General features: G+C 39.2%; 1 protein-coding gene across 6 annotated transcripts in view; it reads right to left on the bottom strand.

The window, feature by feature from the left end:
• macf1a (microtubule actin crosslinking factor 1a) overlaps window positions 1–18,252 on the bottom strand; it is a 230,951-nt gene that overhangs the window by 210,812 nt on the left and 1,887 nt on the right. For all 6 annotated transcript variants that reach the window (XM_054605481.1, XM_054605484.1, XM_054605479.1 and 3 more), the window contains exon 2: window positions 9,443–9,678. In XM_054605481.1, the coding sequence (XP_054461456.1) occupies window positions 9,443–9,665 (223 nt within the window). In that variant the 5' untranslated portion in view covers window positions 9,666–9,678. The remainder of the gene's footprint in view (window positions 1–9,442; window positions 9,679–18,252) is intronic.

Here is an 18,252-nt window from a genome sequence, read left to right as displayed (position 1 = left end):
ATCTAAAGGCTAACTGAATCTATATTACAGAGAACTGTGGGGAAACAAAATTCAAATCCAAATGCAAGCCTTGTTAGCAGGCCAATAAACCCACAATTGTTTAAACTGGATTTTGCATTCTTGGAACCAAAATTAGAAGACATGTGGACTCAATGTTGGCCAAAACAATATCAGTGAACACAGATGGATAGTAGGCAACGCGTTCAATTTGCTACATGAACTCAATTTAAAAGAATCAACTTCCTATCGCAACTCATGTGAGTCCTGTCCGGCTGGGTGAAATACAGCCATCGGTGGATAATCTCAGCAGACCATCATCCTGAGGTCAAAGCCCATAAATCAGACTCACTCATATGGTCTACAGATTATGTCATTAAATCCCATATAGAGAAACATAAAGATGACCTTAAAGTAAAGCACAATGTCAAGCACATGCAGCTTCTAGTATTAAACTGTATAGTCACTCTTTGGAAAACAGAGACTATGGAGTAGGAAGAGCAGGAGACAAGAGTTGAGGCAGATGTGCGAATTCTGTGAATAAAACTCTGTAGTTCAAATCTATTAGTACACCTGTACAATCTAATGCTCTGCCACAAAGGGTACTTTTATGATGGCTTTTATGTGGAGGGGGGGAAATAAATTCCAATATCTTAATCTTCTTCTGTAACAAAAGAGAAAACCTTAAGAGCGTCTTCGGTTCCCTACAATTACAAAAGGAAACAATAGGATTATGGGAAATGTGGCTTCCATTTATAACCGTATAAAATACGTATTAGATGCTTCCAGTCATTCAGCAAGCGATCTAATGTGTTTACCATTATTAAAACATCCAAGGCTGGATGATTAGGAACAACTCCAAGCAGGTATTCATTTCCTCTCCGTCTTCCATAAATGTTAAAGTCCTCTTTGTGTATTCTCACCCTGACTCACCCTTCATTACTGGACTCACACATGACATTTGCCACACACCAGTGAAAGTACAAACAGACACTTTGGGGAAAATCCCAATCTGGCACGCACACGCATTCACCGAAATGTTCATAAGGAAAGCAAAACAGGCCAGTGGGTGTGGTTGTTGTGTTCATCTGAACCTCCTGACCCTGACCAATAAACACACACACATACACATAAACACACACAAACACACATCATACAAACAAGATAGAGAGATCGCTGTGACCCTGCTCTCAAGGTCTCAGTAACATTTCATCTGGAGAACATCAGACAGCTGGAGAAAACCATTTATTACACTACATCATACGATAACAGTCAAGCAGATTTATTTTTTAAACATCTTTTAATCAGTTAAGTAATGAGAAACAAAACAGGAGGCATGTAGATACAGAGCACAAAAGGGTCCCTCTGGAAGAAGCACACAGCCTTGATATCCCCGCCTAGTGGTGGCAGTATGAATTACAGTAAACTGAGTGACTAAAAACTTTTACTTTTGCTTATGTTCTTCCATTTCTGTGTTGTCATTTCAATTTTTTTATTTCAACCAAAGATGTGTGTAATGCTGAATCAAATAATAATGAAAGTGTTGCTGTTAAATATAAAGAATGCTGACAGCGTGAGTCATCTCTTGCCTCGATCTGTCACTCACACTGTTGTCTTTCTGCCGTGTCCTTGTGTGTGTGCACACACATGCCTGCATAAGATTGTGTGTTGTTGTGTGTCGGTGCTGTCATGCAGAGTCCAGCTGCACAGTGAATGTGCTCCGAGAGCCAAAAGGACACACGGTCCTGAACACATCAGCATGACCAACGCCTCAACAAGCAAAGCTCCTTTGACCTCAGCTTTCCAACAAGAAACTCTCCAAAACATCAACCACATATATTCTATCATCACATCTATGACCATTACTGTTGCTGTTCTCTATGTTGTTGTGGAGCCCCGTGCATCTACAAAAAAACTGCCGAAACATCAAACAATGTGATCTGATTATCCACGCTTGCATTTTGGATTGAATTAGAGCCTAATAAAGCAGCTCAGTGCCCTAAATAACCAGGAATGAGCACGTGATTGGATGAAATGATTGTAAAAGGTTGTGTGACTTGGATTACTGTGTTATTTGGCTGCAAACATTTGAGATAAGATTCTTAGTAAAGACATTATCAGCTTTTAGAAATAACTCAATTATCATTTAAACAGAGCCTCAGAATAATGCATAAATCCATGGCTGTTCCAAGAACGCAATCAGTGTGATGTCAGCAAATCCAATAAATCAACATGTTAACAAAGTCCGTGGTGTTTCTAAAGAACGGGGTATGTTTGTTGTGAGAACCACATCAATAGTGTACATCTGTAACCTGAAATACGGGTATCTACTTTGGATAAATAGCGGATCAGTATTTATTTTATCCACTTTGTTTTATCTTTGAATTTATAAAAAACTGATTTAGATTATATCTACTTATAGTTTACAAAAAGCCCAATGTTATAATAAACCATGTGATTTCAAGGCCCACGTCGGGACATGTCATATTTTTTAAAGAATTGTTTTCATTTTTTGATCAAAATAATAATAATTAATCATAAAAAAGGGGCAGTATACAGGATTGACAATATATCTGCGGCCTCCACCCGGCTCTCAACGTGGCGACAGCTGAGCCGGCAGCTAGAAGCTAACAGTGCTAACAGTGCTAACGCTTTGCGTGCTACGCTTTCGCGACAACGTCGTCAACGATAACTACTGTATGAGCGTGTTACAGAGAAGCAGCTATGAGCTAGCCAGCGGGGCGCGCTCACATGCACGAACGTGCGCTCAAAAATGCACAAGTGGCCGTTGCTATGTCTACAAAGAATGGAGAAACTCTGATTACCACACACATTAAACACCGCAACTACAAACGTTACATATTAAAGGGGCATTCCACATATCTTTCCATGTGTTCAGAAGTCCCATGGAGTCAAACGCAGCATGAGAAATCTCCGAAGGAGCTTTGTCAAATCTGAGAAAATGACTCGGATGACATCACTCAGGTATCTGTGGTTGGAGGCCAGAAATGAAAGGTCTAGAAAAAGACATTACTGAAACGTTACTTCATTATGGGACGTGGAGGATCCAGTGTGTTTGGAGCTTGACCCAAAATATGGACTAAAACTCTGCATATGTTGGTTTTAGCTGTTCCAATTTCAATCTTTATTTTGCCAAATGTGTGTCTCACAAGTTCTCAAACTGTACAGAAGTGCAACAACAAATCATTGTGTGTCAAAGACGTGTCACATCTTTGTACGTCTTAAACCATTTAAATACGTTGCTGGCTGTTCCAATAAAATATTAATGATAACCGACTTGAAGTCTTGTAGCTTGAACAATACGCCTCCCTTTGTCTGACTTTGTCTTTCTCTTGCTCTTTTTTTTATTTCGCCTCAAGGTCTCTTGTGTCTCTCCCCAGTGTTTCTCTCTCGCTGCTTTTCTTTCATGGTCTCTCATTCTGTCTCTTACTCTTTTTTGCCTTTAAGTATAAATCCCTCACTCTTCTTTTCTTTCAGGTTAATTCCCTCAGCCCATTTCTCTCTTCCAGTCTTGATCTCTCTTTAGATTTTGTGACTCTTTTATTCAATCTTTATCCGTCTCTCTCTCTCTCTCTCTCTCTCTCTCTCTCTTTCTGGTTGATGACCTCCCTCACCCCTCGTCGTCAGTTAAAAGTCATCATTTCTTCTCCCTCCTCTTTGAACCGTGCCCTCTTTTTCCTCCACTCCCCCCATCTCCCCATTACCTCCCCCCTCTCTTTCTCCAACTTCATTTCTTTCCTCTCATCATTGCCTTTTTTTTACTCAATCATTCACTCCTCTCTCTCTCTTTTCTTTAACAAACTCCCTCCTCTTTTCTCCCCCTCCAAATTAAAATTCGGACACTCTCTTTCACTATTTGTTTTGCCCTCCTTTTATATTCAGTGTCAGTCTCTCTGGCCCCTGTCGCCATTGCTTCTCATTGCTTTTTATAACTATGGAAACTGAGGAGACCACGTCGCCATGGCAACAGGGGGAACAGCCTGGGCTCTGGGCCGAGGCTTCCTCTCAGCTGCCTGCAGGGAAAGAAATGTCGAAGCAACACAGCAGCAGGCAGGACGGTGGACGGCTAAGTTACATGCAGGCACAGACGTCTGGGGTCCTGATGCTCACGTGGATAAATCATCACTGCTGCAGTCTGACACACAGATATGGTGCTTCACACACACTTTGTTCGGTGTCAACTCCAGTTAGCTGTAAAAAGGATTATTAAAATATCGTATCAGCATTTTTAATACTTGGATTTTCTGCCTAAATCTTTCTTCACTACTTTTGTAGTGGAGTCTCTTTTGTAATCAGTCTCATTACTGATAACAATATGTGAGTGCTTTCAAAAATGCTATCCACCAATTTTTATGAATGTAGAACAATTTCACAAATAAATACAACCACAGTTGAATAAACCTCAGTATTATACTGTATATTTCCAACTTTAAATTTGTTAATCTAATAATCTGAGCAATCCATTTAAATCAAAGAATATGATTTATATGGATTGCTCAGATTATTAGATTAACAAATTTAAAGTTGGAAATATACAGTATAATACTGAGGTTTATTCAACTGTGGTTGTATTTATTATTATGGTAGATATAGTTTGTTACGTAATGTAAAAATTATCATTTAAATTGACGCCTTTCCAGCTTTCCAATTCCACAAGAATGCGCTGAAAAAACGGGAAACCACAGATTTCCCAGGAGCACTTAAACACCACATGCATTTGTGGATCAGAGGCTGTGAAAATCAAACCTCATTTGCGCAATTGCATTTCGAGAGAAACTTGTTTTCTCCCATATTACGGTCGCAGTTTTAGACACGTGATTAACGTCGTAAATTGAAACAAAACAAACTTGCTGGTTATGTTTGCATAGCTACTTTGGTTAAAAAAAAAAAAAACTAGGTTAAGTGAAACATTGTGGTTTGTTACGTTATTTAAGTAAATAAATAAATAAATCAGCTTGACTTTTGGTTTCACATTGGACACGAACAGCGGTCTCCTGATTGAAAGTCCTGTGTTGTAAATATAAATGGACAATGGAGATGATTACTCAAGCTGGGTTGTGCTTAAGTAAAACTGTTACAATTCTTTATTCTAATTCGTAAATCATGTTGATGCCAGTATTGACAGTATTTTTTTCTCTTTACGCCTAGAGCTCACTCTCACTTTAATTTGTAATTCAAGTCAGTAAATCCCCAAACTCTGATTCACATCAACAGTAAAACCGGCAGCTGTCGGGAGGTTTCATTGACATTCATGCTCAGCAGGCAGAGCCAGTCCAGAGAGACTGAACAACAGAGTCCAGTCAGGACAGCAGCGTCTCTCTTTATCCTCTACAGAGTGAATTCAAAACTCATCTACTCACAAAGCTCCTCGTGTTTGCACTCGTGTTGCAACTTTATTTAAAAAAATACATGTGACACATATTTAACTGCTTTTTTTTTACTGCAGCAATCATTCTACATGTCGTAACTGGACTGTGCACCATGCAGCTTATTGGTACAAGCAGCCTAATGTATTCAGCTTCCACATTCCAGCCTCTGCCTGAATGGAAATTGAGGGCAATGTAAACACATTATGCCCATGCTATGTAAAATGTAATATCATCACAATAGACTTCTCGCCTGAGTGAGCTCTGGACACAACCCGGAAATTCTGGATGCTACCAGTTGAATCACTCTGGGAGCTGGCAGAGCAAATATGAAAGCATCACTGTAACAGAGTGAGACCTGAATTGTTTTGATGATTTAATGTCTAAACAGATAAAGAGGATTCATCAATTAGTGAATTTAACTTTAAAGGGAACAACATTGCAATTTATATACTCTACCAACCTCATGTTTCAAAGCTCAAATCCATTTCTAACTTCTAAATAACAGCCGATCTCAAACCAATCCCTCTTTTAAAAGAACAATTTGGGAAATATACTCTACGATGAGATACCACTCTCTTATCTGTCAGCTAAATAGGAAGCTGGAGCCAGCAACTAGTTAGCTTAGCTTAGCATAAAGACTTGAAGCAAGGGGAAACAGCAATTCCAGCCAAAAGTAGCTATGAGACTCAATGTTCACATAACCTTCCGTATAACCACAACTGATCATTTTTACAATTTGGATTCTGTACAAACGAAACAAAGAAGATGAAGCGTGTTAATTGATCGATCCCAAATTAACAAATTGTTAACAACACTCTGATTCTCGCAATAACGGTATTAAAACAAAATGTTTGAATCATTTCCCTTCAGGGCTTCCGTACTTTTGCAAATTCATAAGCTGTATTATATTTGTACCATTTATTTATATACATAAATATATATACATATTTAATGTTTTATTTGTTTTGTATGTTTATGCTTACGTAAAGCACTTCAAATTGGCTTTTTGCGTCTAATATGTGCTTTTTAAATAAACTTGCCTAACATAATTACTATATTTTGTTGAACTGTAGCTTTATTTTCATGTTGATAATTGGCTTCTGATCTAGTTTTGGGAAGACATGCTTCATAATGAGACATAAAAGTATCGGCTCTGCAAATCAGCAGCGTTTTTAGCAAGATGATTTCACATGACAGATCATTAGCAGTGTTGAAAGCCCCGGCGGGTTTTGGCGGCGCCAACATCGGCTCGGCCCGCTACCTGCTGCCGCCACGGCCAGATGAGCTCCACACAAACAAGTCTGACTCGCTGGCTCAGCCCAAAGGTGCTGCCAGGAAACCTCCCTTTCTAACTGTCTCTTTGATAATTGCAGATAACTGTCTCTTTGATAATTGCAGATAAAAAAGTTAAGCTATTTGGCTCATAGAGCGTTGATTAAAAACATTTCATATGAGATCATTTGTATTTACCTTCTCACATCTGCCAGCAGTTTTGACAGAAAACTAGACGAACATTCATACCCTTCACTGGTTGTAAAAAAAAAAGAGGCTAAACTGTGAATTTTATTGGTTTGAAAAGATGTTTCTTTCTTCATCTTGTCTGCTTAGAAAGAAAAATGCAATGAAAAAGAAGATCACAGGGCATAAAAGTGAAGACACCAACCGCCTTTAATCACAGCAATAACTGATCCCATGTCCCTGCTCTCAGATCTGCTTGTAATTAGCCTTTCGCATATAAACAGCCAAGAGCCGTCACGTGTTAGTGTCGGAAAAAAGGGCGACTAAGTTAGCTTGCATCTATTTTCAGCATTTCTCACTATTTCATATCGCGTGTGGAAGTGATCCGTTAACAGAAAGGTTCATTTCAGCTGCCCTGGTTGTTTGACAACATCAGACTGTTGTAATTGCTATCATTAAGAAATCATGTAAAAAAGTTGAAGCACTGAGTGACTTAAATTTATGGGTGATTATAATATATTCTTTTGGTGATATTATAAGGTTGCTTTTGATGTTTTAAGTTGTTTTCAGTTTGCTCTCCTCTTTTAGTGATCAGCTGAGTGTTTTACAACTTTCACTGTTTTTATATCACAAGCTGCCTTTCCTCTACTTTATTTGTATCCCACTTTCAAACTTGGCGCACGTGTAAATGTGTGTGCATGTGACACAGTCACAGAAATACACACACATACTTTAACATCCAACACTTGGACATCTGCTCAGTTTAGCAAACACTGTCTTCTTTCTTGCATCAACATGTAACGTCTACTTTGGCTCTTTTCACTCTCACTTGGCATGGAGCATTGGCAGCTTCCTTAGAGAAATAAATACATCACATGCCTACAGAACACACATTTTCTTCATGCTAACAGAAAAAGAAAACGGTCACACCACTTCTTCACACTAACATTCTGCTGTGGAAATTGTAAAAAAGTTAAATTAAATAAAAGATAGAATATGAAGTAAAGTATCTGCAGCCTCTCCAAACATTTACAGACACATTTAGGAAAGCGAGACTCGGCTGAAAGCTTGTCTTAAACCAAGTAGCTGATTGTAAAGCCAGATAACTCAGAAACACCACACAGGCTTCTATTGTGAACAGATACAGAAGCTTAGAGACTAAAACATCAACGCTGCAGCTCTCCCAACTGGGAATGTTTCCAGTGCAGGAAATACATCTTTTCTTCACATATGGACACTATAAGAGCATTAACATATCTACAAACAGAATACACACCGACCGCCCCTTCACCCTGTCCCTGACCTACATGCTGTTTCCATGTCTATAAAGTACGTTTTTACTGTCATCGCCTCCCTACCCCAACACCCCAACCCTCATCACCTCCGCTGCAACTGGCATTTACAATGTTAATGGAATTATAGCAGCGCTGGCAGTTTATTTCTCACATAAAAAGGCTAGAAAGGGATGTCAGCACAAGACAGATGTATGATATTGAATCATTTGCTAATAACTGATCGTTTCAATGCTGATACAGATGTGTTTTACATGCATTATCTGTCCTGATACAACAATATAGTTTTAGGTGAGTATTGCCCTGTATTGATATACTGCATGCTGTAGGTGTTTGACTGTACCTTGGCCCATAACATTTAAATTGTAATAATGTTATAAAATGCTGGACTTTATTCTACTGTTCCATCCACTGTTGGCTGCTTTTTAAAGGATCTAAATGCTGGCATCCATCCACCACCATATATGTATGTGATAAAAGCCTCAAACAGTTAATAATCAACACAATTATGAGATGATGTGAGTGGAAAAAAGTAGCTAAGATGATAAGAGGTGCAGCACTTTTACATCATTTTCCTCAATTATCGAGCCGGAAGCTTCCCTTCCGCTGGCAGAGGAGAAGCTGCTACCAGTGTGTCAATACACGAGAAGGGGAACCCTGGCTTCTCCAGAGAACTGAGTAACCTACATTTCTCCTCCATCTTCAGTACAGCGAGTTACAGAGGAGGAAAGACTGTACAGTGGAGACAGGAAAGCGTCTTCCCTGATTCCTCCAGCAGTGATGAGTGTTACAAGATAACACTTTTAACAGCATGTTGTAGTTTTTTTATCCAAAGTATAAATATAAGTGACCACCACCAGATTCTTCCTCCCATCTCTGAGACATTTACTGGATCTTTCAGGAAATGGGGATTTTTCCAAGCAAGTGGTCCTTTAATGAAAGCCAGGAGGAAGACCCGCAATTCAACGTGAGAAGCCGTGAAAATGTCAGCACGCAAATGAGAAGGAAGTGGAAACGTCCTGCATGCTATGGCTCCATACAAGATAAAACATTTTTACAGAGACATCTAATAATAATAAGAACATTCAGTGTCAATTTTTGTACTTTCGAGCCACTATAATTCTCTGTTAGCTCTCAACAAGCAGAGGTACCATCAGTTTTTATGTCCCTTCAGGGCGGATTTTAGTCTCAATTCAAGGATGTCTTCCACTGCTCACCCTACCAGCCCCACTCAACAGATGCGGGCCCCAGTGCTGTTCAAAGGAACGCCGACTGAATTGCCAGTGTGAGGCGGTTTCCCCTTACCTGCCACGCGAACCACGGCCCTCTCCGCCGGGTCCAGAACCGAGTCCTGGCTCTTCCTCTTCCTCCGCTCATGTTTGGACAGGTTCCAGGGCAACGTGTCTCCTGGCGGCCCTGCGGGTCCTGATGGGCACGGGGACAGCGACCCCCCCGAACGCTCGCTACGAAAGGATGGCTCACTGATGCAGGAGCGCTCGCTTAGAGTATCGTCGTCAGACGACTCCATCTCACTTCAGTGGCTGCAGGAGAAGGAGAGGGGATGAGGAAGAGAGGAAGAGGAAGAGAGGGATGGAGGGATGGATGGAGGGATGAAGAGCAGCGGGGGAGGGAGAAAGAAAGGAGGTCAAAAGAAGGGAGGAGGAAAGAAGAATTGTATAATTCATTTGCTGTACAGTGTGATCACGCATCATGAAAGATGCAAAGTTTCAATGTAGCACCACAACAGTAAGAGAGAAACAACCGGGTTAGATTAGTCATCATGTCTTGACGAATGTTCCTGAGTTTATGAGGCTGTAGACCTGCAGTGATTAGCTACTGTAGAGGAAGAGAGCACATGACAGCAGAGATGAAGAGACAGATTACTGAGGCCTGCCCAGAGGATATCTCTCCTTCACTGAAGGAAAAGAAAAATCAGGATCCAACAATGTGCATACTGCTGAGATAAGAGTGGTATTCCAGACATTCAATTGTTTGCTATGTGTGTGGGGAGAATCTGTCCATCACTTTGATCCAGATTGAAATATCTCAAAAACTATGAAAAGAGATTGCAATGACATTTTTTACATTCGTGGTCCACAGAGGCTGATTCCTTATAACTCTTCATCGGGTCAACAAAAGTCATGCTAACACGCTAAACTAACATGGTGAACGTGATAAACATTACACCTGCTCAACATCGGCATGTTAGCATCGTCATCATCTGCATGCTCACATTAGCATTTAGTTCAAAGCACCGCTGTGTCAACCTGAAGCCACACAGAGCCGCAAACATGACTGCTGATGAATATATGACACAAGATATGTATGTTTTTTTCTACATAAACAAACAGATATATATTGTTTTATTTTATAATATAAGGTCTTATATTGATTTGCTTTATATAGACTTTTTTTTTCAAACATTCACACAAAGATACACTTATAACTTTTTATCTTCATTGAAAGGCCATTATTAGAGCTTGTTCTAAACAAATTATGTTGTTCTAATTTAAGTCAAACTCCTTTCAGGTGCAAAGTTCCTCATCCGATATATCAGATTGTCTTTGAAAATGACTGCCAGCATAATTGCCACACTTATAATATTATAATTATAATATTTTTGTTATGTAAAATTTTGTGGCTTGTAAAACAGTAAGTTGAGGTGTAATGTGTTTGTGTGTTTGTGCAGAAACAGGTTATCAGCTATAGAACACAAGCATCATGCTAACATGCACAACTAGACAAGTAGAAGTTAGCTCCACTTTAGGTGTTGACACATTACGTCCTGCTCGGAGCCGATTTATTGATGAAATGCATGATGTCAGCTCTGTGTTTGGACCGGGGGGAAGGGGGGGATTTCGTCTACTCAACAGACTTGGCTGAGACAAGGAGCAAAGACTAAAGAGAGAGAGAGATGAGATTTCAAAGCTCGTCTAGCGTTTCTATTTTTAAAGAAAAGTCAATAAGCTTTGGGTCTATGGGTCCTTTCCCTCTGGTCTCTTCTTGTTCTTTCTCTACCTCTGCTTCTCTATTGTCTGTTGCTCATTTATCTTTACACTCTGACTGTTTATTGACATTAAGATTAAATGTAATATCTATTTATTATGAAGAAAAACAAGTGACAGTAAATACTTGATGTAAGACAAAAGACAGGTGTGTGTATGTGTGTGTGTGTGTGTGTGTGTGTGTGTGTGTGTGTGTGTGTGTGTGTGTGTGTGTGTGTGTGTGTGTGTGTGTGTCTGTGTCTTGTACAGCTATCTTTGGGAGGACCAAGTTTTTGAGATTTAGGCTTTGGAGGCAATTTTGGTCGGTCCTTATTTTGGTACAAAGATCTGTTTAAGGGTTCAGAATAGTTTTTTTATGATTCAGGTTGGAATTGGGTTAAGGTTAGGGTAAGGGCCTAGGGAATCTATTATGTTCATGAGTGTCAATGGCTGTTAGTGTGTGTGTTTGTTTGTGTGTGTGTGTGTGTTTGTGTTTTTGGTGTGTGTGTTTTTAGTGTGTGTGTGCACTCTGGGGACCTGACGCTCTGATCTGTCCGTCAAAGCCTCATAAAATCAATACCTGTCCTAAGAGAATGAATTGGCCGTTACTGGCTCTCGTATATCAGCTCCACAGGGAGTAACAGGCTAGCGAGCATCTGCCTGTGTGCTGCTGGTGTCATGAGTTCGAATCCAGCTCACCGACTATGTGCACATCCTGCAATACATTATATATCCATCTTCACTGATTATTTAGCTATGTGCTGATTACTTCAAAAACATATTTCTCTCTATCTGATATTGAGCTGTGAAATAATAATATTATTAATAAGACAATACCAGCAGTCATTTGAAAGTTTTACTGGAAATCCCATATATATTTGATATTACTCTTATCTTTTAATCTGGGATAGAAGAAGTACTCATATCTTTCACTTAAGTAAAAGTTTCAATACAGCTCTGTAAAAAAATACTCTGTTACAAGTTTCACATCCAAGATTTCACTTAGAAAAACTACAAAAGTATTAACAGCAAAATATACTTAAAGTAATAAGTTAAAGGTACTTGGTGACCGAACGGTCTCTTTCAGAAAGATATATGATTAAACTGTATATCGTGTTATTAAAACAGAAACAATACTTTAATGTTACAGCCAGTGGAGGTGGAGCTCATTTTAACTACGTTATATACTGATGGAGATATTTATCTACAGCACACTTTAATAAATTGATCGTATACTGTGTTTGTAAAATCTTGATCTGTAAGGTAGCCATTAACACCAGATGGAAATTAAATGGGGTGAAGTAAAAAGACGTATAAAGTAGCATACAATTGAAATACTCAAGTAAGGTAAATGTAACTCTAAATTGTACTTAGGTACAGTACTTGAGTAAATGAACTTAGATACTTTCCACCACTGCTTTTAACTATTACAAAGGCGATCCTGAAATTGACACAGTGAATATCTTGTCTGCATTCATTTTTTGTCAAAGTTACATTGTCGGTCCAAGATACAATGCAGACTTTTCCAGTTAATCTGCAATTACGATTGCAACAATCACATAACAAAACACTTATGCACAAAAAGATTTACTTTACTTAAACTCAGCATAGATTAGAAGATAGTCAGAAGCAATGTTATTTATAAATAAGGAGCACTAACTTTGAAAACAACATAACGAAGGCAACATATGACCGGCTGAGATGACAATTATTTATTATTATTAATTAAATGCAGCCTAATGTATATCAGAAGTTTCTTAAAACAACAGGCTTTTTTTTACAGCAACATTTTAACTTGTCATCACATTCTCAGTGAGCCAGGTATGGATAAAACCAGGGACCTGAAACCATCAATTTATACCTGTGATTTTCTGTGAAAAAGGTGTGTAAGGCGAAAAACCATATTCTGGTTTAAACACAGAGCCTTTGTGGTTTAGATTAAGGTTACAGGACAGGCTGGCATTCAGGACTAATGCAGGAACCAGAAGTTACGAGGATTAATAAAGAAACCATGTGTGACTTATTTTGCGACTCCAAATTAAAACCAACTTTGGGTATTTGAAGAAATCCTAGATATTTACTGATGTTTCTTCAAAATAGATATAAAATCTTTCAGAATAAAAGTCCCTAAATCCATCAGTGATCTGTTTTGTTTTGCTAGTCACCCTCTGACAGTTAGAAAAACAGTAACTCCAGCTCATTTGAAACTCAACAAACGACAAGCTTAACCCCATAAACTGTGGGCCCTTTAGGGGGTGACTAACTTCTGCTGGCTGCCAAAGAGCAGCTCTGTCTTTATCCGTCACAGGGTGGGAATGTTTCTGTGTACGATGTGTGAGTCCTACACAACGGCAGGGTTTTCCATCTGGGCTCGTGCTCCCAAAAATCCTCCTCCTCCGCTTCCTCCTGCTGCTGGCCCCTGGCTAGACCGCTGGCAAAGCCCCACTTCCTGAATCCCCATCTCCACAGCAACGCCAGCTAGGAAGAGGTTAAGGCCTTCCCACAATTCTCTGCGGTTCTCTGGTGTATGACTCTGTGTGTGTGTCTCTGTCCTCGTGTTGGTGTTTCTATGTGTGTGTGTGTGTGTGTGTGTGTGTGTGTGTGTGTGTGTGTGTGTGTGTGTGTGTGTGTGTGTGTGTGTGTGTGTGTGTGTGTGTGTGTGTGTGTGTGTGTGTGTGAAGTCAGTTTCCCTCCTGCTTGCTGACAGTGAGTCAGTGCCATTGCAACTAGCCGTTTTATAAATAGAGCCAGAATAGAGGCTTCAAAGCTGCACTGTGTCATTAGAGCTATGTGAGGAGAAAAAGAGATCTTTGAAGAAGAAGTTACTACCAGCAGAATTGCAGAGGAGCATTGAGAGACTGAGATCACTTCCTGTCTGATGAGACGCTCACACCACGTGAACATGCACTCATAGATACTCTGGTCGCAGCTTTTTGATTGCACTGCAAGTAATGATTACTTTCATTATTGATTCAACTATTGATCATTTTTTTGTCTTCTTTTGTTATTTCTTGTCAATAAAAACTTAAACCAAAAGTGCCAAATGTTTATCACAAGTCTCCCTGAGTTTCAGCCTAGGGGTCTTTGACTAAAAGCCAATTATTGCCATTATCGGATAAGTTACTTATTACTGTCTGTTTTTTTCTAATAAGCAACCAAAAAAGCCAGAGATATCCATTTTATTGTCATAAAAACAATTGATCAGTAAATATGCACATATAAATGGAAATTAAATAGATTTTTGCTTGTTGATGTCAGTTAACAAAAGTATTTGTCGATTGACTGATCGGTTAACTGACTAATGATTTCACTTCTGGATTGATCTATTCCTTTTTTGTCTTTTTAGTTAGAAAATTGGCAGACTATTTGTATATAAAATGTAAAAAACAACAACACTGAAATAAATGCTGCAAGTTCTCAAGTCCCAGGGAGTCAATATTTTCGATTATACTGACCATGGCAGTTATTTGTATTTTTTCAGATAGCAAATCTGTTGTATTTTAATCTACACTATGTCTCAAAAACTTGAAAAACATCCATTAAAGTTCCCAAAGCCCAAAGAGACGTCTTTAAATTTGCAATGATATAAGATAAAGAACATTTCAGAAAGAAGAACCAGCGATTATTTGACATTTTTGTTTTATAAATGACTTGAATGATTAATCACTTATCTAACAAATTAAACAACTTAAATATTCTAACTTTCATACTAACTAACCAACTCACATAAGGTAAACATAAATGCACAAAAGCAAGAAATTGTGCACCACAGTATTAAAAACACACACAAATCCACGCTGAATGCTGGATGCTTGACTGGCCTGATTTATAACTCACAACCAGGATTTACATCGGCAGGGTCTGTTCCCACAGCTTAGCCTGAGGAGGGTATGTGTGTTTGTGTGTGTGTGTGTGTGTGTGTGTGTGTGTGTGTGTGTGTGTGTGTGTGTGTGTGTGTGTGTGTGTGTGTGTGTGTTTCTGTATGTGGGTGTGTGGTGTGTGTGTGTGTGTGTGTGTGTGTGTGTGTGTGTGTGTGTGTGTGTGTGTGTGTGTGTGTGTGTGTGTGAAAGAGGAAAGTGACATGAAGCAGAGAAAGGGAGACTGTTAGAGATGTAGAGGAAGCTGCAACAAATTAAGAAGGAGAGAAAAGGGAAGACAGGAAAAGAAAGAAAGAAAGTGTCATGGAGAGTCAAGGAGAGAAAACCAGACATTTGCAGAGCAACGGTCGTAACGTCTTTGTGTCATACCAGAGCAGCATACCAACGCTGATGGGAGTTTAACTGACATTCGTGCTCAACGGACGGACAATAATACTGCCAGATAAACTCCATAACATAGAGCCACCTGAGCAGAAACACATCTGGTCTACGCATGTGATTTACAGTGTGCATCGAGGAGTGTTGTGCCGACGTTAGCGAGATGTTTCCCCCTGTTTACAGTTTTTCATGCTAAGCTAGGCTACAACTCCTGGTTCTAGCTCCGTACTCAGCGCCACAGACAGGAGAGAGCAAAAAAAGCAAGCAAAGCGTGTTTCCGGAAATATAGAACATAAATAGTTTGATATTTTGGGAAATATGCTTATTCACTTTTTTGCCAATAGTTCAAAGAAAAGATAAATATTACTCTCATATGTATGCTAAGGATAGAGCTAAAGCCAGGAGGCTTTTAGCTTAATTTAGCATAAAAACAGGAAGCTGGGGGGAAACAGCTAGCTAACATAACTTCCTGTAAAAACACAATTTGAGTGTTGTTCTTTTATTCATTGAATAAAATGAATTTGAGTCTGGATTTAACACAGAACACAATGTGTTAATGCTATAGTTAAGCTAATCGCCTCCAGTTCCATAGCTTAGCCTACTAATGCTGCACTCATGTCATAGTGCCACTAGTTTCTGCTGGCACAGCTAAATGAATACTATGGAGGCTTACCTTAAGTCATCAAGTCAGCTAGCAATATAATGTCTGTAACCATAAAAAAAATATTTCCAGTGGCAATACAGCTGACATTTTTATCTAGCCACAGACAACAGTGTAACACCTGTCGGCTCTCATTTTCCAACTTTAAAAGAATAGTAAATCATTTGGGGAAAAAATCTATCATTTCTAAAAGTTGCATGAGAATATCAATATCATTCTCATGTCTGTACATTAAATATTGTGCTACAGTCATTAGCCAGGCTTAGCATAAAGACTGAAAACAGGGGGGGATAACTAGCTTACCTTAAACACACAAAATTCAGTGTGTTAATTAGTACGCTTTAGAGGTAATGGTAGGCTTTTTTTCAACCTTTTTACAAAGCCGGGTTAGCTGTTTCCCACTGCTTCCAGTCTTTATGCTAGACTAAGTAAATTGCCCTCTGGCTCCCGCTTCATGCTTATGCCGTGTTCAGGTCATATTGTTTAAACTGTAATTACCCGCTACTGAGAGAAATGATAATAGTCACAATATCTCCCACTAGGTGAAAACAACTATAGCAAGGGTCAGGAAACCACAAAGCCACCATCACTGACATTTGCATATAAATAAATCCAGTATTAACACTCTTAAAATTGATTCAGCTAAATTCAAAGCAATACTTATTGTTTGTTTCTATCTTGTTTGACTTGTTAATGAACCACTCTGAATAGGTAATAAAGAAAAGTATTTTAGGCTATTTTAATGATGTGATTACGAAGCTGGGGGTTGGAGTAACCATCTTGGAATACTGCAAGAACAAATGTAGAATAACAGGATTTTTACCTGTTCTCATGCTGTGAATATAGCATAAGAACAAACAGGTGAAAGGAGTGGTATCGATCTTCTTGTCTAACTCCCGGCAAGAAGGCGAATACTTATTCCACAAAATGTCAAACAGTCCTTCAAATTGACGATACAACATTACTTTATGTCTTTCTCTTTGATTTTGACATCTGATCTTGCTCTAAACGTCCCTGTCTGGGTCAAATTTCTTGGCCTTGCACAAAAAACGCACTTGTTACATCAGTTATTAAAATGTAGATACTGAGTAGAGCCCCCAGTCATGATGAGTAACACGCTGACTGACTGGATAGATGAATGGCTAGACTCAGCTCCCCTACGCACACTCACATACATTAATACGCATGCATAGACACACGCATATATTAACACACACACACAGACAAACTGGACTAGCTTGCCAACAATTCCGTAGCTTACTACTCAGCATGACTGGACAGAGAGAGAGTTAATTAAAGTGAGAGTGAAGGGAAGGGGAAGACTAGAGGCAGAGAGAGAGGAATCTGGGAAAGAAAGAAAAGTGTGATGTTAACAAGTGACCGTGTATAAGATAAGACTGATAAAAAGGGAGAAAGAAGAGCAGCATGGAGTCACTGGCTCTGATGTTTTACACACACTGATCAATATTTACGGCAACATCACTGTAAGCACCGTAAAAGACCTAAAGACACCATAAACCCTGAGGACATAAGAAATCTCTCTTTCTGTTTCTCTCTGTCTCTATTTTTTTTTCTTCTTTCACACATGATAAGATGCAGTGTGCATACCAAAGAGCTGCAGGGAGAGCAAACCAACAGAGACTTCTGGCCAGACAGACAGACAGAAAGACAGACAGACAGGGGGAGGATTGAGCTGCCAGTGAAGTATTTCAGAGAAGGACCTTTTCAGTATCATGGATTAGATCAGGTTCCTAAACTAGGGCTGAGGATCAAGACAAAGCTGATGGGTGACAATATAATCAAAGGAATAAAGATGGACTAATAGGTATTCCTGTTTTTCTCAGGTTTTTGCAGAGTCTGGATGTTTTCATCTCTTTAGGCATCTAAAAACTAAAATCTAGGGAGGTTGGTTGAAAGTGGAAGCACTTGATTGGTTGATAGAGAGACAGTTCCGTTTAAGTCTCATATAAAGCAAAAATTGCTGGCTTCAGCGTCTCATATATGAGGATTTGCTGATTTACTCTGTGTTAGATCCATTTATACATCAAGTATAGTTTAATTGTGGGCTTTTGTTTGGAAAAACCAAAGAATTTGGAGATGTCACCTTGGACTCCCCGACCTTTATTGCTCTTTGAGCCCAGTGTCGCTTCTTTAAGTCCCATTGTTGACATAGCTTTAATTTAACAGTTCAAACTATTTGAGTTTTATTTAATT

Source organism: Anoplopoma fimbria, chromosome 10, assembly GCF_027596085.1.
Source record: "Anoplopoma fimbria isolate UVic2021 breed Golden Eagle Sablefish chromosome 10, Afim_UVic_2022, whole genome shotgun sequence".
NCBI classification, from domain to species: domain Eukaryota; kingdom Metazoa; phylum Chordata; class Actinopteri; order Perciformes; family Anoplopomatidae; genus Anoplopoma; species Anoplopoma fimbria.
The sequence above is the reverse complement of the archived record's forward strand: the minus strand, read 5'-3'. Positions and strand labels throughout refer to the sequence as shown.